The sequence below is a fragment of the Rhinopithecus roxellana genome, chromosome 5 (genome assembly GCF_007565055.1).
Source record: "Rhinopithecus roxellana isolate Shanxi Qingling chromosome 5, ASM756505v1, whole genome shotgun sequence".
Classification (NCBI taxonomy): domain Eukaryota; kingdom Metazoa; phylum Chordata; class Mammalia; order Primates; family Cercopithecidae; genus Rhinopithecus; species Rhinopithecus roxellana.
In genome coordinates this window covers 172,429,583-172,454,031 of record NC_044553.1, presented here as the reverse complement: position 1 = coordinate 172,454,031, position 24,449 = coordinate 172,429,583, and the positions used below count along the sequence as shown (strand labels likewise).

General features: G+C 40.2%; 1 protein-coding gene across 4 annotated transcripts in view; it reads left to right on the top strand.

Moving 5' to 3' along the window:
• ZWILCH (zwilch kinetochore protein) overlaps positions 1 to 24,449 on the top strand; it is a 45,493-nt gene that overhangs the window by 14,077 nt on the left and 6,967 nt on the right. For all 4 annotated transcript variants that reach the window (XM_010363607.2, XM_010363608.2, XM_030929737.1 and 1 more), the window contains 13 exons: positions 532 to 731; positions 2,205 to 2,275; positions 2,619 to 2,774; positions 5,275 to 5,346; positions 8,522 to 8,615; positions 9,093 to 9,148; positions 11,167 to 11,272; positions 11,817 to 11,896; positions 15,239 to 15,395; positions 15,921 to 15,949; positions 18,864 to 19,000; positions 20,451 to 20,546; positions 23,360 to 23,472. In XM_010363607.2, the coding sequence (XP_010361909.1) occupies positions 532 to 731; positions 2,205 to 2,275; positions 2,619 to 2,774; positions 5,275 to 5,346; positions 8,522 to 8,615; positions 9,093 to 9,148; positions 11,167 to 11,272; positions 11,817 to 11,896; positions 15,239 to 15,395; positions 15,921 to 15,949; positions 18,864 to 19,000; positions 20,451 to 20,546; positions 23,360 to 23,472 (1,367 nt within the window). The remainder of the gene's footprint in view (positions 1 to 531; positions 732 to 2,204; positions 2,276 to 2,618; positions 2,775 to 5,274; positions 5,347 to 8,521; positions 8,616 to 9,092; positions 9,149 to 11,166; positions 11,273 to 11,816; positions 11,897 to 15,238; positions 15,396 to 15,920; positions 15,950 to 18,863; positions 19,001 to 20,450; positions 20,547 to 23,359; positions 23,473 to 24,449) is intronic.

The following is a 24,449-nucleotide window of genomic DNA, read 5'->3' as shown; positions in this document are numbered from 1 at the left end:
GCACGATCTGGGCTCACTGCAAGCTCTGCCTCCTGGGTTCATGCCATTCTCAGCCCCTCAAGTAACTGGGACTACAGGCACCCGCCATCACACCAGGCTAATTTTTTTGTATTTTGAGTAGAGATGGGGTTTCACCGTGTTAGCCAGGATGGAAGACCCCTCGTATCTTTTTAAAAGAAAATTCTGGCTGGACGTGGTGGCTCACGACTATAATCCCAACACTTTGGGAGGCTAAGGCAGAAGAATTGCTTGAAGCAAGTAGTTTGAGACTAGCCTGGGCAACACTGCAAGACACTCTCTACAAAAAATAAAAATAAGCCTGATGCAGTGGCTTGTGTCTGTAGTCCCAGCTACTTGGGAGGCTGAGACAGGAGGATCACTTGAGCCAAGGAGATCGAGGCTGTAGTGAACTATGATTGCACCACTGCATTCCAGCCTGGGCAACAGAGTGAGACCCCATTTCTCAGAAAAAAAAGAAATTCTTGAATTGGAAATCTCTGTCTATAATTTGTCCTTACTCTTGTTTTAAAGGCAGTTAATTGGACTTTACACCATGGCTCACAATCCTAATATGACCCATTTGAAGATTAATCTACCAGTTACTGCCCTTCCTCCCCTTTGGGTAAGATGTGACAGTTCAGATCCTGAAGGTACTTGTTGGCTAGGAGCTGAGCTTATCACAACAAACGACAGCATTACAGGAATTGTCTTATATGTGGTCAGTTGTAAAGGTGAGTGCTGTCTCTAGAGTGTGTGTGTGTGTGTGTATTCATTTGTATAGTTACTGTTTCATGTTTTTTACGAAAATTGATATTGTTATGACATAAGGTAGAACTTGCATTAATCACCATAAATCTACTCTAGTGGGTAACTTGCAGCATGTGGGAGGTATTCTGGAAACACCAGAAACAGATCTCCAAAAGTCTGGACAAGAGGGTTTACGCTTGTCTGATTTGGGTTTCATTTTATTTCTGTGCGTAGATTATTGAAAATTTTCATTGGAAGATACAAACTGACAATATGTTTCCAATCTCAGACATTTAATTTTATTTTTGGTAGTAGTATTGACCCTCATTCCACTTTATTTTTTATTTGTTTATTTATTTATTTTTTTCGAGATGGAGTCTTGCTCTGTCACCCAGGCTGGAGTGCAGTGGCACAATCTCAGCTCACTGCAACTTCCGCCTCCTAGGTTCAAGTAGTTCTCTGCCTGAGCTTCCAGAGTAGCTGGGATTACAGGCATCCATCCGCCACCACACCCGGCTAATTTTTTTGTATTTTTAGTGGAGACGGGATTTTACCGTATTGGTCAGGCTGGTCTTAAACTCCTGACCTCATGATCCACCCGCCTCGGCCTCCCAAAGTGCTGGGATTACAGGCATGAGCCACCGTGCCCAACCTCCACTTTATTTTTTATTTATTTTTTTTTTAGAGACAGGGCCTTACTCTATAGCCCAGGTTGGGGTACCATAGTGCCTTCATAGGTCACCGCAGCCTCAAACTCCTGGGCTCAAGTGATCCTCCCACCATAGTCTCCTGAATAGCTGGGACTACAGAAGAGTACAACCATTCCCAGCTAATTTTATTTTTAATTTATTTTTAAAAGACAGGGTCCCACTATATTGCCCGGGCTGGTCTCAAACTCTTAGCCTGAAGCAGTCCTCCCACCTCAGCCTCCTGAGAAGCTGGGATTATAGGCAAGTGCTGCTGCGCCTGGCTGTTCCACTTATATTCTTTTTTTTTAGTTTTTTGAGGTAGGATCTTACTCTGTCACCCAGGCTGGAGTGCAGTGGCGCAATCATGACTCACTGCAGCCTCAACCTCCTGGGCTCAGGCAATCCTGTCACCGCAGCCTCCTGAATAGCTGGGACTACAGGCACATGCTACCACACCTGGCTATTTTTTTTTTATTTTCTGTAGAGACAGGGTGTTGCTATGTTGCCCAGACTGGTCTCGAACTCCTGGGTTCAAACGATCCTCCCTCCTCGACCTCCTAAAGTGCTGGGTTTATAGGTGTGAGCCACAATACCCAGTCCACTTTCATTCTCCTATAAACATTTCACTTATCTATGATTTGAAATGTAATTTTAATAGTTACTTTGTTGAGTTACGGTACACTGAGAATGTGAGGGATTGCAGTTTTGTAGCTCTAACAATGTAATTTTGAGTTGTGCCTTTACATGTCTTTCTTTCATTTCCTATAGCTGATAAAAATTATTCTGTAAATCTTGAAAACCTAAAAAATTTACACAAGAAAAGACATCACTTGTCTACTGTAAGTGTTTTGCTTCTACTCATATTATTTTCTTCAAATTGTTATCAACCTGCCTTCCTGGTTTACAGTTTTTTTTTCACTCCTAAGATGACTAGATATTTTTCTGTAGTATGAACATGTTTATGTTTATTTTCATATCAGCTAATGACCAAAATTAAAATGCCTTCATGCCTTTTAGCTAATCTTTGTGGTTTCAAAGAATTGTCTTACTTTTCCATTTGGGATAAAAGTATGGCATGTGTGCTTTTTCTTCTTTTGGGACAAGGATCAAAATAGTTTGGGTAACGGGCTTTTGGCCGTGTGGAAGCACAGCTAAATGGTCTGCTGGGTGCACTCTTTTCAGGTAACATCCAGAGGCTTTGCCCAGTACGAGCTCTTTAAGTCCTCTGCCTTGGATGATACAATCACAGCATCACAAACTGCGATCACTTTGGATATTTCCTGGAGTCCTGTGGATGAGATTCTTCAAATCCCTCCACTCTCTTCAGCTGCAACTCTGGTAAGAGTGGACCCTATTTCCTTTCCGGGTTCATGAGAGTCCTAAATGTTGACTTACTTGCTTGTTGCTGGTGCTCCATGCTTCTAGTCTCGGCACTTGCTGGGTGTGAGCTTGGACAACTCTGAAAGGCCCACCTTGCCACTGACATCTCACCAGGGCAGCCAGTGAAGGTTTTGTCAGGTGATCTGATCTATCGGTTGCCCTCAGCCCTATAGTAATATAACTGAAGAATTTTCTAGTGACGAATAAAGTCTTCTGAGTGGTGACTCAAGTGAATCCGTGTTTTTTTGTTTGTTTTGTTTTGAGACAGAGTCTTACTCTGTCACCCAGGCTGGAGTGCAGTGGCACGATCACTGCTCACTGCAGCCTTGAACTCCTGTGCTCAAGCAATCCTCCCACCTCAGCCTCCTGAGTAGCTAGTACTACAGGCAAAAGCCTCCACACCTAATTTTTTAAACTTTTTTTGTAGGGACAGAGTCTCCCTATGTTTTCCAAGCTGGTCTCAAACCTCTGGGCTTAAGTGATCCTCCCACCTCCACCTCCCAAAGTGGCTCACGCTGGGATTACAGGCGTGAGCTACTGTGCCTGGCCCTCTTATTCTTAAAAGGGTAGAGATATTGGTAACACATCAAGAATCATTATAATATTAAGCCCTTTCACTCTATATGTACATTTCTAGGAATCTGTCTTAAGAAATTAGTCAAAATTGGCCAGGCACAGTGGCTCACGCCTGTAATCTCAGCACTTTGGGAGGCTGAGGAGGACGGATCACAGGGTCAAGAGTTCGAGACCAGACTGACCAATATGGCGAAACCCCGTCTTTACTAAAAATACAAAAGTTAGCTGGGTGTGGTGTTGCGCTCCTGTAGTCCCAACTACTCGGGACGCTGAGGCAGAAGAATCGTTTGAACCCGGGAGGCAGACATTGCAGTGAGCCAAGATTGTGTCACTGCACTCCAGCCTGGGCGACAGAGTGAGACTCCATCTCAAAAAGAAAGAAATTAGTCAAAATTGCTAACAGAAATTCATGTGTAAGATATTCAGTGCAGTGATATAGCTGTGTTTCCAAAATACTATAAACAAAACCAGAATGTTCAGTAGGGTATAGTTAAAATGGATTTCTTTTTTTTTGAGATGGTGTCTCGCTCTGTCTCCCAGGCTGGAGTACAGTGCCGTCATCTCGGCTTACTGCAACCTCTGCCTCCCTCCCAGGTTCAAGCAGTTCTCCTGCCTCTGCCTCCCAAGTAGCTGGGACTACAGGTGCATGCCACCATGCCCAGTTAAATTTTTTGTATTTGTAGTAGAGACGGGGTTTCACCATGTTGGCCAGGCTGGTCTTGAACTGACCTCAAATGATCTGCCTGCCTCGGCCTCCCAAAGTGCTGGGATTACAGGCGTGAGCCACCATACCTGGCCTAAAATAAATTTCATGACGAAATATTTTACAGTCTTTAAAAGCATGTTTTAAAAAGCATGTTTTAAAATCTCAAATATTAATAATAGGATGTGCTTATTACACAAAACTGAAAAAGAAAAAGTATAAAATTATTTATGTAATGGGATCTCAATTATATTTTTAAAAATATATATACACAGAAGCCTGGATAGTGTTAATAGTGGTTCCTTCAGAATGGCAAGATTATGGATAATTATATTCTTTTTTTGAGACAGAGTCTTACTGTCGCCCAGGCTGGAGCCCAGTGGCATGATCTCAGCTGACTGCAACCTCTGCCTCCCAAGTTCAAGCAATTCTCCTGCCTCAGCCTCTTGAGTAGCTGGGATTACAGGGGCGTGCCACCACACCTGGCTAATTTTTGTAATTTTAGTAGAGACCGGGTTTCGCCAAGTTGGCCAGGCTGGTCTTGAACTCCTGACCTCAAGTGATCCGCTTGCCTCAGCCTCCTAGAGTGCTAGGATTACAGGTGTGAGCTACCGCGCCCGGTCATGGATAATTATATTCTTTATACTTTTCCTGTAATAGGAATTTACATACATTGGCATTTACATTATTCTTTTTCTTTTTTTATGTTTGCAATCTTACGTTTGTAAGACATTGACTTCTGGCTAGGACAGCACACTGTTTCTTTAGTTAGAAGGAGTCTAATAAACAGATTTATTGGGAGACTTCATTTTGGTTTGTGATAATGATATCACCAAATCTTGAGATATATTTATTTAAATTTCTCCTACTTTGTCCTCTTGGAAATTCCTTGGGAAAAGGCAGGAGAGCATTTGAGGAGGGCAGTTGTTCCACATAGGTACAATTGTTTGTGGCATAGAAAGAGGATACAGTGGTTATAACTTAGGTTATTGGGTCAAGATGGCAAAATCTCTGAGTGAGATGTTCTAAATGATGTGTTGACCTCATTTTTCAATTCATTGGTCCTTTATGAAATATATTTTTTCATGTGTGAAGGATAGTTTGAAATGCAAGTATAACACTTAGGTAGAGAAGATGGGATTAACAGTGGAAAACTGACAGACTTTGGAAACTTTTTAGAATATTAAAGTGGAATCGGGAGAGCCCAGAGGTCCTTTGAATCATCTCTACAGAGAACTTAAATTTCTTCTTGTGAGTATCCTTCCAGAATTCCTTTCCTTAAATCTCATGTTTTTATAAAAATGTGTGTTATTGTTGTTTTTACTTAGGTTTGTATTCTTCAAAATTTGTTCAGATGTTATGTATCTATTAGATACTCTGACAGTTTGGGCAGTTTAATTTTACTTATGTGGTAGTTGTCCTTATTATAAAAAAGTTGTCCTTATTATAAAAAAAAATGTTATTTTTTTAATGTATTTATTTATTTTTCCATTGTGTGTGGATACACCACATTTTGTTCATCAATCGATTGACATCTTAGTTGTTTTTATTTTTTGGCTATTATGAATAATGCCTCCATGAACATTTACATACAAGTTTTTGTGTAGACATGTTTTCACATGTCTTGGGTCATATAGTAACTGTATATTTACCTTTTGAGGAACTGCCAAAGTATAACTGTTGTCCAAAGTGGTTATGTTATTTTATATTTCTTTCAGTAGTGTATGAGGGTTCTGATTTCTCTACATCTTTGTCAACACTTGATATTGTCTGTTTTCTAATTATAGTCATCCTAGTGGTAGTGAAGTGGTATCTCTTTGTAGTTTTGATTTCATGTGCTCATTGGCTCCTGCTTATATTTTTAGCTTAATCTCACACTTTACCTCCATTGCCACTGAACCCCTAGCCCTCACCACATCAAGCTCCTTGCTTGTAGCTCAGATCCTGTCATACTCTATCACCTTCTGGTATGTGCGTCTTGATCTACCTGGTATGCACTTCTCCCACCTCTTTGCTAGGTGAGCTCTCTATGATGGTTGTACTGATCTCACAGAATGGCTTGTGTTGCTGTAGAACTCCACACATACCTCTTGTCAGTGTGTTTATAAAACACAGTAATTTGTTTACTATCTGTCTCCTCTACTAGACTTGAGTGCCTGGTTCCCTATTGTGCCCTTACCATCTAGCATAGTACCATGTATTTTTGATACTTTTACTTCCTATGAGTAAGTACTATTTCCCTGTTTTTACAAAACTGATAGTTTTTCTACCTTTCTCACCTTTCTTCTTTCTTGAAAGCCCGTCTTTTAGGACCCTTACTGTGGGCCTCCATCATACTTTTGCCCTCACATCTCTGCCCTTCTTTCTCCATACCCCTGCAGAGAGCTGATCTACTCAGTGATTTGACTGACACCTTTGTGAGCAAGCTCCAAACCCTCATCTTTAAGCTGATAGCACTTCCCATCTTTCTAACTTCCACCACATTATTTCCCACTTGGGTAGAGTGCTATTGCTTCAAGAGTCAGTATGTCGAAAATAAAACTATCTTCTCCAGACTATATCCTCTTTGAAAACGCCCCCATTTCTGTCTGTGGTCCCATCATTCCTTCAGTTTCCTAGGCTAGAAATCTCATATTTCACTTTAGTAAGAACTATTATTTCTGTCACCACTACATGCTACTATAGCTAGAAGCTGCCACTCTGCTATGTGCCACGCATGTTGCTAGCTGGTTCAGTTATTTTGCCTGAAGGTGACAAACTGGTGAATGGAAGAGCTGGCACAAATTTATTTGATTGTGTGTTTGTCTAATTCGAGTCTCCCTTAAAAAGCCACAGAATCTTAGATATACATGTGGCCGTAGTCTCTCTGTGTTCAACCCCCTATATTTTATAAATGGATAGGATTTTTTCTTTTATTCCACATATACCTTGCTACCCTCCCCCCATACATATACAATTCTTTTTCTCCTTTGAAGTCTCTTTCACTGTGCTCATCTTAGTTAAAATCTTTACCATCTTATTCTGGGACCACACTAATGATGATTCATTGTTTCTCAACAGGGGCACTATTGGCATTTGGGCAGGAACATTCTTTGTGATTTGAGACCATGGTGCGCACACCAAGATGTTTAACATCTCTGGCCCCCACCAGACTCCATGCCCCAAGTGCTCTTGTACTCCCAGTCATTTATGACAACAAAATTATATTCATATTTTTCTATTTTTTTTTTTTTAGACGGCGTCTCACTCTGTCACCCAGCCTGGAGTGCAGTGGTGCTCACTACAACCTCCGCCTCCCATGTTCAAGTGATTTTCCTGCCTCAGCCTCCCCAGTAGCTGGCATTACAGGTGCCCACCACCATGCCCGGCTAATTTTTTTGTATTTTTAGTGCAGGTTTGCACTAAAATACAATGTGGATTGCCACGTTGGCTAGGCTGGTCTTGAACTCCTGACCTCAAGTGATCCACCTGCCTCAGCCACCCAAAGTGCTGGGATTATAGGCATGAGCCACCATGCTCAGCCATCTTCATATTTTTCTAAAGACCTCCCCCTGGGAGTGGGAAGTGATAGCATTTCAACTGGGAAATGTTGTATTTTCTCTTTCCTAGGAATCCATCCTTGGTACTTCTGATAGAGAAATTCTTAACTAGATCATGTCATTTTCCTGCCAGAAAAATCAACATTGGCTGTTTTCTGCCTATGAAGCTGAAAACCTTTTGAAGATCCCTTGATGGTTTAGCTGCTATTTCTTCTAGTTCTATTTCCCGCTGCTTCTTTGTTGCTTTTTCTACCCTGGTTGGGATCACACCATCCTCTTCATCTTATTTCATGCCGTTTTCCTGCCAGCCTATGGTTCCCACATTTGAGTTGCAACTGAAGTTCCACGTTGTTTCACTGGCTATTACAGCCTAACTTGACTGCTTTTTCTTAAGTCTATTGACATATTGTATGTGCATACACATTTATATATTTTAATATAAACTTCCACTTACTGTTTACATTTATTCATCCCCAGACTATTTCATTTGTCTTGTCTGTCTGTCTTTGCCAAAGTTACAAGCATCTCCAGGGCAAACCCAGTATCCTCTGTAGCACCTATGCACTTGGCATCATTGTTCAGAGCAACATCTTTGGGATCAGACCATGGGGTATATGTCCTGACACTGTCAGTTACTAATTGTGTGACCATGAGCAAGTTACTGAATCTCTCTTAGCCTCAGTAAGATGAGAATAATAGTATTATCTACCATAGAGTTTTGTTAGGATTAAATAACATGTATTATATATAAAGCACCACAGCAGTACCTGGGATGTGATAAACACTCAAGAAGTGTTACTGCAATTAATATTTTTATTACATACATCCTTATTGATTAAACAGTGTTTTCTGCTAACAAGTTTTTGGGGTTTTTAAATCTCCCATAGGTTTTGGCTGATGGTTTGAGGACTGGTGTCACTGAATGGCTCGAGCCTCTGGAAGCAAAATCTGCTGTTGAACTTGTGCAGGAGTTTCTGAATGGTGTGTTACTTGTTTTTATTAATTGAGAATTTATACTTGCTTTGTTTAAATATAAGTTTCTCTTTAAGCTTGATATTCTTTTTTGATTGGTATATATACAAAGCTATGAGATCCGTAATGGTCAGAGGGACAGCTTTTGTTCTGAATTGCTAATGGTAGAGATCTAAGTAATCCTAAGAATTAATAAAATTTAATTTATATTTGAGATTGAAGGAAAAAGGAGATGAAACAGTAGCCTCTGTATACCTAGCACGTGCCTGATGCCGTGTGTCAGGGGCTTTTCTGTTACCTCAGTTCATCTTCACACCCCCCACCTGAGGGGTATCTATTATAATCTCCACCAGAGAGTTCAGTGGTTTGCTAAAATCCTCAGTTATGCTTCTACTGTCCCCGTTTACCATTTGAAAATAGGATTAGGATGGAAATAATTTGGAAAGCAGAAAAATCAAGAGCTAATAAACTTCTGCCACTTTCTAGACTTAAATAAGCTGGATGGATTTGGTGATTCTACGAAAAAAGACACTGAGGTTGAGGTAAGTGATTATTATCAGTTAGAAATATACACAGAAATAGCTTTTAAAATTCAGTTATGCTGACATCTTTCATGTTGTACCATTGCAAATGGATTTGGTATATCAAGGCAGCATTTAGAGAGAATTTTTTTTTTTTTTTTTACTTTAAGTTCTAGGGTACATGTGCACAACGTGCAGGTTTGTTACATATGTATACATGTGCCATGTTGGTGTGCTGCACCCGTTAACTCGTCATTTACATTAGGTATATCTCCTAATGCTACCCCTCCCCCCTCCTCCCACCCCCGGCAGGTCCCGGTGTGTGACGTTCCCCACCCTGTGTCCACGTGTTCTCATTGTTCAGTTCCCACCTATGAGTGAGAACATGCAGTATTTGGTTTTCTGTCCTTGTGATAGTTTGCTCATAATGATGGTTTCCAGCTTCACCCATGTCCCTATAAAGGACGTGAACTCTTCCTTTTTTATGGCTGCATAGTATTCCATGGTGTATATGTGCCACATTTTCTTAATCCAGTCTGTCACTGATGGACATTTGGGTTGGTTCTAAGTCTTTGCTATTGTGAATAGTGCTGCAGTAAACATATGTGTGCGTGTGTCTTTATAGCAGCATGATTTATAATCTTTTGGGTATATGCCCAGTAATGGGATTGCTGGGTCAAATGGCATTTCTAGTTCTAGATCCTTGAGGAATCGCCACACTGTCTTCCACAATGGTTGAACTAGTTTACAGTCCCACCAACAGTGTAAAAGTGTTCCTATTTCTCCACATCCTCTCCAGCACCTGTTGTTTTCTGACATTTTAATGATTGCCATTCTAACTGGTGTGAGATGGTATCTCATTGTGGTTTTGATTTGCATTTCTCTGATGGCCAGTGATGATGTTAGGGGGAATTTCTGTTGATCTTTATTGTCAGCACTGGTTATTGTTTTCCTTAAGAACTAATAAATATTTTAATTTAATTTAATCATTATTATTATTTTTTGAGACAAGGTCTTGCTCTGTCACCCAGGCTGGAATACAGTGACTCCATCACAGCTCACTGCAGCTTTGACCTCCAGGGCTCAAGCGATCCTCCCACCTCAGGTCCTCGAGTAGCTGGGACTACTGGTGTGGACCACCATGTCTGGCTAATTTTTAAATTTTTTGTAGAGATGGGGTCTCACTATATTGCCTAGGCTGGTCTTGAACTCGTGGGCTCAAGCAGTCCACCTGCGTTGGCCTCCCAAAGTGCTGAGATTATAGGCATAGCCACTGCCTGGCCAGAAGTGATAAGTATTTTTGAAGAGAACTGATATATATGTATTATTAGTTGCTCAATTGCAGAGAAGGAGAAATGAATATGTTAATATTACTATAAGATGACTCTGCCGGGCACGGTGGCTCAAGCCTGTAATCCCGGCACTTTGGGAGGCCGAGACGGGCGGATCACGAGGTCAGGAAATCGAGACCATCCTGGCTAACACGGTGAAACCCCGTCTCTACTAAAAATAAAAAAACTAGCCGGGCGAGGTGGCAGGCGCCTGTAGTCCCAGCTACTCGGGAGGCTGAGGCAGGAGAATGGCGTAAACCCGGGAGGCGGAGCTTGCAGTGAGCTGAGATCTGGCCACTGCACTCCAGTCCGGGCGACAGAGCGAGACTCCGCCTCAAAAAAAAAAAAAAAAAAAAAAAAAAGATGACTCTACTATCATATATTAGTATACTATAAGATGGTACTGTTAAACTAGATATATTCTCATCTGACAAATAGGAAAATGGAGACCAAGGTAATTTAATTATTTTTTTACACGGAAGGAAAGCTGAATGCTCACTTTTAGGCATTATAGTTTTAAAACAATATTAAGGGTCTTATTTTTCACTGTTGATTTGTATCTCCTCATTAGTGAATGAAGTTGTAGAAAATGCATTCCTATCTTTGTGTGTGTTCATGAATCCATAATTTCTCAGAGCAGGATTTGAAGGCTTAAATTATTTCACTTAAAAAAAAGACAGTATTCTTTGAAGCTTGCCTCTTTTTCAGACAGTGAAGCATGACACTGCTGCAGTCGATCGTTCCGTCAAGCGTCTTTTCAAAGCTCGGAGTGATCTTGATTTTGCTGAGCAACTGTGGTGCAAAATGAGCAGTAGTAGGTGTTCATCATTATTTAAATGTTTCCTCTTATTTCTTAGGTTTATTTTTAAGTCCTTTGGAAATAATACAGTGTGTACCACTAGTCTTGTGGGGAAATCTGGTTTTTAACTTTATCTAATTCATTTCTAACGATACATTGGTACATTCTGCGTAAGAATTGTACTAAGACAAAGCAATTTGTAGAATTATCCTTTTCTCCTGCCTTTTTAAGTGTAAGACTTAGGTAATTTTCATGCTCTATTTATATGAACCAAAACATATACCTTACTGAAATTATAATTATTATAAAAAGGAAAAGATATTCTTTAGTATTTTACTAAGCGTGTTGTTTTTTGGCAATCTGAGTTTGATTTCTTTCTTTAGAAATGCATTAAATCTTTTTTTTTTTTTTTTTTTTTTTTGCTGCTTTATTTCCCTTTCCCCTACCCTTAAAGTACAGATTCTTGCTTTCTACTTCATTTGTGTATCCTTAAGATTAATGATATTTTTGATCTGTAGAAATACCCTGAAAATAATGTTACACTGACTTGTTTTCCAAGGTGTGATTTCATACCAAGACTTGGTGAAGTGTTTCGCATTGATCATCCAGAGTCTACAACGTGGTGATATACAGCCATGGGTAGGTTTCGCAGTGTGTGTCAGATCATTTTCTCAGCAGCATGGCATGATGGTTAAAGACACAGGCTCTGAAGCCGACTGCCTGAGTCTGAATTTCAGCTCTGCTACTTTCTAGCTGTGTCAAGTTGGCCAGGTTCCTTTACTTTTCTGTGTCCCAACATCCTCATCTGTAAAGTAAAGGTAAGAATAGTGTCTACCTTGTAGTGTTCCAGGATTGACTGTTATCCATGTAACGCACCTAGTGCCTAGCTCATAGTTAAGTGCCCAGTGTGTGTAAACTACTAATATTGTCATTGTTAAGTGTTGCTGTGAATGAGTATTCTCATATACTACTGATGAGAATGCAAATTGAGATGTTCTCTAAAAAGCAATTTTGGTAATGTATTGAGATCCTCACAATGTATCATGGCCTTTGAACCAAGAATTCTTTTGTTAGAATGTACCCTAAGCTCATACACATAAATATGTATCAAGACTTTATGTATCAGAATAGTCATCACAGCCTCATTTATATTGGCATAAAATTTTAAATGACCTAAATTTCCCTTGCTAATGGAATGGCTAAGTAAATATGATATAGCTATATGTGGCACATGTAGTAGTTGCTGAAAAAATGATGCTGACAAATGATATGGAGAAATGCTTACAATATTCGATAAAAAGGAATATACACAATTATATGAATGTAACTTTTGGAGAGAAAAATATGGAAACAAATATGCTAAAAATCTTAAGAGCAGTCACCTCTGGTGGAAGGGTTACAGATGACTTTTTCCGGTCAAGCGCGGTGACTCACGCCTGTAATTCCAACTCTTGGGAGACTGAGGCTCGCAGATCACTTGAGGTCAGGAGCTCAAGACCAGCCTGGTCAATATGGTGAAACCCTGCCTCTACTGAAAATCAAAAAAATTAGCCGGGCATGGCACCTGTAATCCAAGATACTCAGGAGTCTGAGGCAGGAGAATTGCTTGAACCTAGGAGGCAGAGGTTGCAGTGAGCTGAGATTGCACCACTCCACTCCAGCCTGGGCAACAGAGTAAGACTCTGCCTCAAAAAAAAAAAAGATTTTTTCCAACTGTGTTATATCTACTTTATGAATTTTCCACAGTGAATTTGTGCTACTTTTATAGTCAAGAAAAATCTAGGTAAAAAGTTAAAAACAAAAAGATTTTTAATAGGAATTACTTTAGATAATATGACTGCCAATTCATAATTATAAAAGTTATAAACTTTTATACGTGTGAACAAAGGTACGTTCCAGAGTAAAGGCGTGCAAGCTCTGCTTAATTGGGCATTAGTGATTCTAAAAACTAGACATTTTAGTTTTAGCCATTGAATTTTTCTCTTGAGAGTTTCGGTGTTCATGAGATGTTTACAAGTATAACCTTACCATGTACTGAGTGCAAACAAAGTGAAACTATTTATGTATATATTGTAAAAAGACCTTGCAAAGATTATGATGAAAGTTAAAGTAGAGAAATAGAAAGTAGTGGGAAAATGACAGATATTTTATGTGTACCTAAAATGAATTAACATTTGGAACACATATTAAATTGTAAATTCATAGCTCTTTTTAATTTGCAAATTATCAAGTTTGTATGTTGGATATTGTAGCCAATGAGGAGTTCCTTATGAACATTCATGGACCATTGAGGGAGTTTGTTTTACTGCAGCAACAGATTTGTGGTGTAGATGAAGATGTTCAGTTGTGGAAAAGATGCCCAATAGCACTTAAATCAGCTAGGAGAAGAGAATTCCTAGTTGTAAAATTTCAAAGGAACAACTCTGGCTTCTCTTTGGTGGAATTGTATCTGGGGGATGATAAGTTTAAACCCTTCTTAGTTGCTTTGAACTTAATCAAATGAGATAGGAATGGTATTTTATTTTATTTTGTTTATTTTATTTTATTTTATTTTATTTTATTTCTTTTTTGAGATGGAGTCTCACTCTGTTGCCCAGGCTGGAGTGCAGTGGCACAATCTTGGCTCACTGCAAGCTCCGCCTCCTGGGTTCACGCCATTCTCCTGCCTCAGCCTCCCGAGTAGCTGGGACTGTAGGCACCTGCTACCATGACTGGCTAATTTATTCTATTTTTTAGTAGAGACAGGGTTTCACCTGTGTTAGCCAGGATGGTCTTGATCTCATGACCTCGTGATCTGCCTGCCTCGGTCTCCCAAACTACTGGGATTACAGGTGTGAGCCACCAGGCCCGACCTATTTTTTTTACGTATTTATTTATTTATTTATTTTTATTTTTTTGAGCCAGAGTCTTGCTCTGTTGCCCAGGCTAGAGTGCAGTGGTGCGATCTCAGCTCACTGCAGCCTCTGCCTGTCAGGCTCAAGCTGTTCTCCTGCCTCAGCCTCCTAAGCTGGGACTATAGGCGCTCCCTACCATGCCCAGTTAATTTTTTTAAAATATTTATTATTATTATTATTATTTGAGACAGAGTCTCACTCTGTTGTCTAGGCTGGAGTGCAGTGGCGCAATCTCGGCTCACTGCAACCTCCGCCCTCCTGGGTTCAAACGATTTGCCTGAGTAGCTGGGGCTACAGGTGCATACCACCACACCTGGCTAATGTTTTGTATGTTTAGTAGAGACAGGGTTTCACCAAGGTAGCCAGATGGTCTCAATCTCCTGACCTCATGTTCCTGCCTGCCTCGGCCTCCCAAAGTGTTGGGATTACAGGTGTGAGCCACTATGCCCAGCCAATTTTGTATTTTTATTAGAGATGGGATTTCACCATGTTGTCCAGGCTGGTCTCAAACTCCTGACCTCAAGTGATCTGCCCTTCCCAGCCTCCCAAGTGCTGGAATTACAGGTGTGAGCCGCTGCGCCCAGTCCCAGGAATGGAATTTTAAAAACTGATATTCAGGCTAGGCGCCGTGGCTTACACCTGTAATCCCAGCACTTTGGGAGGCCGAGGTGGGCGGATCATGAGGTCAGGAGTTTGAGACCAGCCTGGCCAACATGGTGAAACCCCATCTCTACTAAAAATACAAAAATTAGCCAGGCGTGGTGGCATGCTCCTGTAAGCCCAGCTACTCGGGAGGCTAAAGCAGGAGAATTGCTTGAACCCAAGAGGTGGAGGTTGCTGTAAGCCAAGATTGTGCCACTGCACTCCAGCCTGGGCGACAGAGCAAGACTGTCTCAAAAAAAAAAAAAAAAACAAAAAACTGACGTTCATAACTTGGGGGGTTTTGTTCAAACAGTTTAAGTCTTAGGAGACTAAGAATGCAAGCTTATAATTTTTAGCTTGTAGCTACTGTCATTTGCTTCTTTTTTGCTTGCTGGGTTTGTGTATGTATTTATTCATGGTTTTATAAAATTTCCTTGATTTCTAGCTCCATAGTGGAAGTAACAGTTTACTAAGTAAGCTCATTCATCAGTCTTATCATGGAACCATGGACACAGTTTCTCTCAGTGGGACTACTCCAGTTCAAATGCTTTTGGAAATAGGTTTGGACAAACTAAAGAAAGATTACATCAGTTTTTTCATAGGTAAGTCTCTTTCCTGGCTCAAAAAATTAAAAAACACATCACAGTTATCACTCACAGATACTCTCAGATTTTCTCTCTCTGCTTGCCCCTCATCATCTGTAGTCCTTCCTGACTTCGTACCTGGTTCACTATGAGACGAGCATTTCCCATCTCTGGGCCTTAGTTTCCCCCCAATAAAGATATCAAATTCATTATATCCATAGTTCTTGATAATTTATTTGTTTTTAGTTCAAACATTTGAGGTTCTATGAAGTTAGTATTGTAAATAAAACGTTCCTTTTATGAGAGGCTGTTTTAATACTCCACACTTGGTTGTTTTTATGAGGAAGAAGCTGTGATCATTTTTAGAATAAGTATTAGTATATATTTATGGTATAATATAACAGAAAACTTGGCCTTTTGTGAGGAACTACTTAGCTTGACAGTCTCTTTCATATAGGATCTATAAAAAATTTATATAGATTCCTTAACATGTAATAGAAAATACCTGAAGTGTTTTTGCATGTATGTGTTTTTTCTTAATAGGTCAGGAACTTGCATCTTTGAATCATTTGGTGAGTTTTTTTATTCTAAAATTGGTTTTTCTTTTATTCAGTCACTCTGTGTGCAGTTATTAACTGCCAATAATATGCTAGCCACTCTCCTGGATCCTGGGAAACAGATAAATAAGAAAAGTCAGTGCCCTTAATTATTACTGCCTAGTAAGATAGACAAGAAAGTAGCGCATTCAATGTCATTTCTCACTGTCTATAAATTTGTGATACTTATATGTAGTTATATCCTACTCAAGCCAATGTACTACCACACATCTCATCTATCTAGAATGGTTAGGGAATGCCTTTCTTTGATAGGTTCTGTAAAGCAATGTTTGTTTTATATTCTTTTTACCCATTTATATTACACTTGAAAGTTTATTTTCCAAAAAAATTATAATCTTTAATATATATTTCTGGGCTTCAGGGTCATCATTATGAGCTTCGTTGTATTTTCCTAGCCCATTTAGAAACTTTAGAAAGTTGACTACTATCTGTACTGATCTTTGACGTTCATTGGAAGATCCTTTTGAAAATGAATTTATAGTATCAATTTGTTTATCATTTCTCTCATGAAAATACAAGATAGAAAAACTAGCTATATCTGTTGTGCAAAATAGACTCAACTGGATCCTTCTGAGGTTTAATTTTTACTATTCAAATTTTAAACATTTTATTAAGGGTATATATTTTTAGTGGAAACATCTTCTAACAAAAACTACACACACATACATACACACACTTGTTCCTGCACGTCTGTGGGTTCTGCATCCATGGATTCAACCAACTGCAGATTGAAAACGTTTAAAAAAAAGAAAATAGGCTGGGCACAGTGGCTCCCACCTGTAATCCCAACACTTTGGGAGGATCACTTGAGCCCAGGAGTGTGAGATCAGCCTGGGCAACATGGGGAGATTCCATCTCTACAAAACTAAAAAATTTAGCCAGGCATGGTTGTCTGTGCCTGTGGTTCCAGCTACTTTGGGAAGCTGAGGTAGGAAGCTCACTTGAGCAGGGGAGGTTGAAGCTGCAGTGAGCTGTGATCATGGGCTACTTTTTTGTCTATCTGCACTCCAGCCTTGGTGACAGAGCAAGACCCTGTCTCAAGAAAAGGGATGATTATGTCTGTACTGAGTATGTGTGGACTTCTTCTTGTCATTATTCTCTTTTTTTTTTTTTTTTGTCATTCTCTAAACAGTAAATGTAACAACTATTTACATGACATCTACGTTGTATTAGGCATTACAAGTAATCTAGAAGTGAAGTAATCTAGAAGTGATTTAAAGTATACGGGAGGGTATGCATAGGTTATACACAAATATACTATTTTATATAAGGGACTTGAGTATCCATGGATTTTGGTATACAAGGGGGATCCTGGTACCAATCCTCCATGGATACCAACGGACAACTGTATCTGTATATACAGTCATGCTTCACTTAATGATGGAGATACATTCTGAGAAATGTGTCATTATTTTTTTAAATGTGTCATTAAGTGATTTACTTATTGTTCAAATTTCAGGGAGTGGCGTAAACAAATTTAGATGGTATAACCTACTGCACACCTAGGCTATAAACCTGTACAGCATATTTTTTTACTGAATACTGTAGGTAATTGTAACCTAATGGTATTTGTGTGTCTAAACATAGAAGGGGTACAGTAAAAATAACATATAAAAGATAAAAACGTGGATACCTGTACAGGGCACTTACCATGAATGGAGCTTGCAGCACTGGAAGTTGCTCTGGGTGAGTCAGTGAGTGAGTGGTGAGTGAATGTCAAGGCGTAGAACATTACTGTACTCTACTGTAGACCATCAACACTGTACACTTAGGCTACACCAAATTTATTTAAAAATTTGTTTCTTCAATAAAAACCATAACTTACTATAACTTTTTTACATTATAAACTTTTAAATTTTTCTGAACTTTTGATTTTTTTGTAATAACACTTAAAACAGAAACACATTGTATAGGTATACAAAAATATTTTTTCTTTGTATTCTTATTCTATGAGCTTTTTTCTATTTTTAACTTTTTTTATGTTTTAAATTTATTTGTTAAAAACTAAGACACAGACACACATATTAGCCTAGGCCTACACAGGGTCAGGATCATTAGTATCACTGTCTTCCGCCTCCATATCTTGTCCCACTGGAAGCTCTCTAGGAGCAAGAACACACATGGAACTGTTACCACCTATGAGAACAGTGCCTTCTGGAATACCTCCTGAAACATCTGCCTGAGGCTCTTTTTGAGGAATAGTTTTGTTCATACCAATATCACAGCAAACAAGGGAATAATGCATTGCACTCCATTACAGCTACAAAGTCACTACTAGGCGAGAGGGATTTTTCATTTCTATTGTGATCTTATAAGACCACTGTAGGCTGGGCGCAGTGGCTCATGCCTGTAATCCCAGCACTTTGGGAGGCCGAAGTGGGCGGATCACTTGAGGTCAGGAGTTTGAGACCAGCCTGGCCAACATGGTGAATTCCCGTCTCTAGTAAAAATACAAAAATTAACTGGGTATGGTGGTGCGCGCCTGTGATCCCAGCTACTCAGGAGGCTAAGGCAGGAGAATCACTTGAATCCAGGAGGTGGAGGTTGCAGTGAGCCAAGATCACGCCATGGCACTCCAACCTAGGTGGCAGAGTGAGACCCTGTCTCAAAAAATAAAGTTAAAAAGTCCACTATAATATGTGTGATCCATTGTTGACTCAAACACTGTTATATTGTGCATGATTGTAATTTATTTTGAATAATAGTATTGAAAGGTGGGAAATTCTATCTAGCTGCTTCGGGTCTTTTTTTTTTTTTTAATCCCTATTATCAAGCATCCAAATTTAGGTGTAGCAGGCATATGTATATTCTTTACAAAGGTTATACTGGTGCTTTAAATCTCTATTTTGCTTATATTTTTTCATTCCAGGAATACTTCATTGCTCCATCAGTAGATATACAAGAACAAGTTTATCGTGTCCAAAAACTCCACCATATTCTAGAAATATTAGTCAGTTGCATGCCTTTCATTAAATCTCAACATGAACTCCTCTTTTCATTAACACAGTAAGTATATCTGTATTCTTTACTTTTATATAAATGTATTTCTTTTGAAATAGTTACAGCCTAAATATGTACAGTTTATATTACCAATTAGGATAGAACCTCTTCATCCTGTCTTTACAGTAGCATGAGTCTAAGTCAGTGCCACAGGCAGGAAAGGCTTTGGATTCAAAAGGAATCAGATTTGACATTGGCTGCATCACTTCCTAACTTCCTTAGGAAGTTTGCATCACTGAATCCTGTTTCCTCATCTGTAAAAAGGATCTAATAACCTCATGTATTTGTTGTAAGGATGAAATTATGTAATGTGTATAACATACCTGATACTTAATAGGTGCTTAATAAACACTAGTTCCTTCTCTTCTTTATACCCCTGTCAATTTGGGTCAAAATAGCCTTGCCAGCCATCTATATGATAATAATGGAATCAAATAGATTACTAGACCTCTGTCAGTAGCCCTGCTGTAATTGTAGAGACTGCTGTAATTTAAGATTCCAATTAGTTTGACTAGAGGTTATTTGGAATAATTCTAAGACACAGACTGCTGGTATCTTATGTGTATTTGAGACCTCAAATTAGGAAATGAACTGTCCAGTGGAAGGACTGGGTTTCTTTTCCCTCTGGAAGGAAATGTACCATTACATTTTCCAAAATTAGAATTTGCCAGCTGGGCGTGGTGGCTCGCCTGTAATCCCAGCACTTTGGGAGGCCTAGATGGGTAGATCACAAGGTCAGGAGTTCGAGACCAGCCTGGCCAACATGGTGAAACCCCGTCTCTACTAAGAATACAAAAAATTAGCTGAGCGTGGTGGCATAGCTACTCGGGAGGCTGGGGCAGGAGAATTGCTTGAACCCAGGAGGTGGAGGTTACAGTGAGCCAAGATCGCGCCACTGCACTCTAGCCTGGGTGACAGGGTGAGACTCCACCTCAAGAAAAAAAAGAAAAAATTAGAATTTGCCTCAGTTGTAGAGGGGAAAGTTTGAAATTGTTATTGTTTATAGAATCTCAAAGTTTTTTTTGTTTTTTTTGTGTTTTTTTGCGCATTATAGATCCTTGGAATGAATGAATTAACTGTAATTCCTTGGGCTCTGAAAACCATGGAAGCTGTACTTTTGTTTCTCTTCTGCCTCTTTTTTTTGTATTGTTTTTCTCTTTCTGTAACCTCTCTCCCCACGAAGCCTTTCTTTGGCCTCAAATATATTTTATATTTATGAGAAATATGTCTATTAATTTTTAAAAAGTGAATGAGATTTGTTTTCAAAGAGAAAAGAAAACTAAGTTTGGTTTGGGGGGTTGTTTCGTTTGTTTACTTTTGTGGCTCTAAAAGTATTCGCTGATGTTTTAGTTAGTAATACTCAATAAAATGTTTCCCTTACTTGCTTCCGACTACTAGAAAACCATTATCTCAAATGGCTCTTTTTTCCAAAGGATGTTCAATTTTGTTTTTTCAGGATCTGCATAAAATATTACAAACAAAATCCTCTTGATGAGCAACACGTTTTTCAGCTGCCAGTCAGACCAACTGCCGTAAAGAACTTGTATCAAAGGTAAGCAGTTTTGGCTAGGCCTGGTGGCTCATGCCGGTAATCCTAGTACTGTGGGAGGCTGAGGTGGGAGGATAACTTGAGCTGAGGAGTTCAAGACCAGCCTGGGCAACATAATGAGACCCTGTCTCTATTAAGAAATAATAATAGCTGGGCGTGGTGGCTCACGCCTATAATCCCAGCATTGCCTCGGAGGCTGAGGCAGGTGGATCCCCTGAGGTCAGGAGTTCGAGAGCAACCTGGCCAACATGGTGAAAACCCATCTCTCCTAAAAATACAAAAATTAGCCAGGTGTGGTCGCGTGCACCTGTAATCCCAGCTACTCGAGAGGCTGAGGCAGGAGAATCGCTTAAACCTAGGGTGCAGAGTTTGCAGTGAGCCGAGATCATGCCATTGCACTCCAGCCTGGGCAACAAAAGTGAAACTCCATCTCAAAATAATAATAATAATAATAATAAATAAGCAATTTAATTTATTATCTTAAGTCCAGCCATGATCCCAGGCAAGATTTCAGTGTTCATATTCATTAGGGACCTCATGACCCAGAGCTTTGTCACCTCTGAAACCTTAATCATCTGTGACCACAGTCTGACAGAGTTCTCCCTCTTCCTTCTCTCAGACCTCTCTCTGGACTGTTGGGCCTCTAGTCTTTCATTTTTCTCTGTATTTGTTATTCCTTCAGAGAAGAGTGGAAAGTATAGCCTGAAAGGAAATGACAGATGAGGAGAAAAATGGCCAGGATAGTGATAATAGGGGCTAGGGTATAACTGTGGGAGTGAGAGAAGGGTTTGGGATTAGAGAAAGTGTGGTGAGGCTGAGATGATAGATTGTTCATCCACATGGACACTGAGGTTGCCTCCAGTGAGGGTCTCCCTGACACTTCTCTGAGCATATGATATACTTGAAATTTCTCTCATACTACAGCCACTCTGTTTAGTTCGTTCTTAGTCAGACTCCCATCACTCCCCCTGAAATTGCTCTGACAAAGGTCACCAGTGGCCTGCTAATTGTCAAATCCAGTGGATGCATTTCAGTAAAAGATTATTTTCTATCTAGCGCCTTGTGTAATTGGTTGGCCCACCAATTCTTCCTACTTCAGTAAGCACTTTTTTGTTTGTTTGTTTGAGGGAGAGTTTTGCTCTTGTTGCCCAGGCTAGAGTGCAGTGGTGCAATCTCAGCTCACTGCAACCACCGCCTTCTGGTTTCAAGTGATTCTCCTGCCTCAGCCTCCGAAGTAGCTGGGATTACAGGCACCCGCCACCACACCCGGCTAATTTTTCTATTTTTAGTAGAGACGGGGTTTTATCATGTTGGCCCGGCTGGTCTGTAACACCTGACGTCGTAATCCACCCACCATGGCCTCATAAAGTGCTGGGATTACAGGTGTGAGCCACCACACCCGGCCTACTTCAGTAAGCACTTATAAGACTGTTTGTCATTTAGCACTATTGCTTTCTTGAACCTGTCTCCTTAGTTTCTGTGACATAGCATCTGTCTTAATTTGATTTCTACCTCTCTGGCCCACCTGAAAGGCTGAGAAGAGTTCTCTTTTCAAGTTCTTCTTCCTCTGCCGCTTTTCACCAGAACTCTACCTTCTGCCTTCTTTTCTTACTACTTCCTATCTTCCCTTGGTGATTGCATTTATTCTCAAGGCTTCAACTCATCTAGGCTAACAATAATTCATAACTCACATCTCCAGCTTCTCTGAGCTTCAGACCCATCTTTCTAAAAGCTTATTAGCTGAGAATCCCCAGCTTATTGAAGTAGCAGTTCAAACTCCCAAGCCAAACACCTCATCTCCTCATCTCTTTCTCAGTGCTTTTTCCTCCTCCCATACTTCGTCTCTCAAATGACCATCATTAATCTCTACCTAATGCCCAAAACATAAAGCTAGTGCTTATTCTCCACTCATTCCTCATTCCTTTAAATGGTTACCGACAGCCTGGGCAACATGGTGAAACCCTATCTCTACAAAAAAATATAAAAATTAGCCAGGCATGGTGGCATGCACTTGTAGTCTCAGCTACTAGGGAGGCTGAGGTGGGAGGATTGCCTGAGGCCTGGAGGTCGAGGCTGTAGTGAACTGTGATCATGCCACTGCACTGCAGCCTGGGTGACAGAGCAAGACCCTGTCTCAAAAAAAAAAAAAAGATTACTGAGTCTAGACCTTGGTAACTCTAGAATTTGTCCCCTTCTCTACATCTTCACATCATCATAACTTTGTTTCACATCTGCATCATTTCATACCTGAAGTGTGGTAAAACCCTTTTTCTTAACTGTGCTCTCTGCCTCTGTTATCTTTTCTATGTCATTGCCAAAATGATCTTCCTAAAAATTCAGATCCTGCCAGGACTTCCTCCTGTTTAAATGGCTCCTATCACAGGGATGCTCTGTTACTGCATTTCTTCAGACATTCTACTTTTTTAACCCTCGGTGCCTACTCATGCTTCATTCCTTCATCCTGGACCTTATCTGCCTGACTAACTGCTTGTTATTTCATAGTCAGCTCACACATTACAGCCTCTGAGGATTCTTTCCAACTCTGCAATCCCCAATCTGAGTTACATTCCTGTCTTCTATTTTCCCCTAACATACCTAGTATTTCTCTCTTGTAGCATTTTTTTTTTCCAAATTGTTGTTTTTATTCTTGTTTTTCTCCCTCTCTTGACTATACACCTCAAGGGCGAGAATTGTGACCCATTTACCTCGTTGTCCTCAGTGCTTATCACTTGAGGACTTCACTAAATGGCTTTAGAGGGAAGGAAGTAAATGGCTGTTTTGACAATTTTTCTTTTGTTGTTTTATTCTTTCCTTAGTGAGAAGCCACAGAAATGGAGAGTGGAAATATATAGTGGTCAAAAGAAGATTAAGACAGTTTGGCAACTGAGTGACAGCTCACCCATAGACCATCTGAATTTTCACAAACCTGGTAAAGATGGTTTATAATCTGTTCAGATAAATAATTCTAAATAAGTCTGGCTGGGCACAGTGGCTCACACCTGTAATCCCAGCACTTTGGGAAGCCAGGGCGGGCAGATTGTCTGAGCTCAGGAATTTGAGACCAGCCTGGCCAACATGGTGAAACCCCATCTCTACTAAAAATGCAAAAAATTAGCCAAGCATGGTTGCATGTGCCTATAGTCCCAACTACTCAGGTGACTAAGATACAAGAATTCCTTGAACCCAGGAGGTGGAGGTTGCAGTGAGCTGAGATCGTGCCACTGCACTCCAGCCTGGGCAACAGAGTGAGACTCTGCTTCTAAAAAAAGAAAAAGAAAATAAACTAAATCTTACTGGAATGGATTGTTACTATAGCTCTTGTGTGCCCAGTTTTTTTTTTTCTTTCTTTTTTTTTTTTTGAGATGAAGTCTTGCCCTGTTGCCCAGGCTGGAGTGCAATGGCGTAATCTTGGCTCACTGCAACCTCTGCCTCCTGGGTTCAAGTGATTTTCCTGCCGCAGCCTCCCAAGTAGCTGGGATTACAGGTACCCGCCACCATACCCAGCTAATATTTTATATCTTTAGTAGAGACGGATTTTACCATGTTGGCCAGGCTGGTCTCAAACTCCTGACCTCATGTGATCCGCCTGCCTTGGCCTCCCAAAATGCTGGGATTACAGGTGTGAGCCGCCACTCCCGGCCTGGGTCCAGTTTTAAGTAATTTTCCTGAACTCTTAAGTGTAAAACATATTCTTTAAAAAAGAAAACTGCTGGGCCCGGTGGTTCAAGCCTGTAATCCCAGCACTTCGGGAGGCTGAGGCAGGTGGATCACTTCGAGCTCAGGAATTAGAGACCAGCCTGGGCAACATGGAGAAACCCCACCTCTACAAAAAGCAAATACAAAAATTAACCAGGTGTTGGTGGCTTGTTCCTGTAGTTACAGCTACTCAGGAGGCCAAGGCTGGAG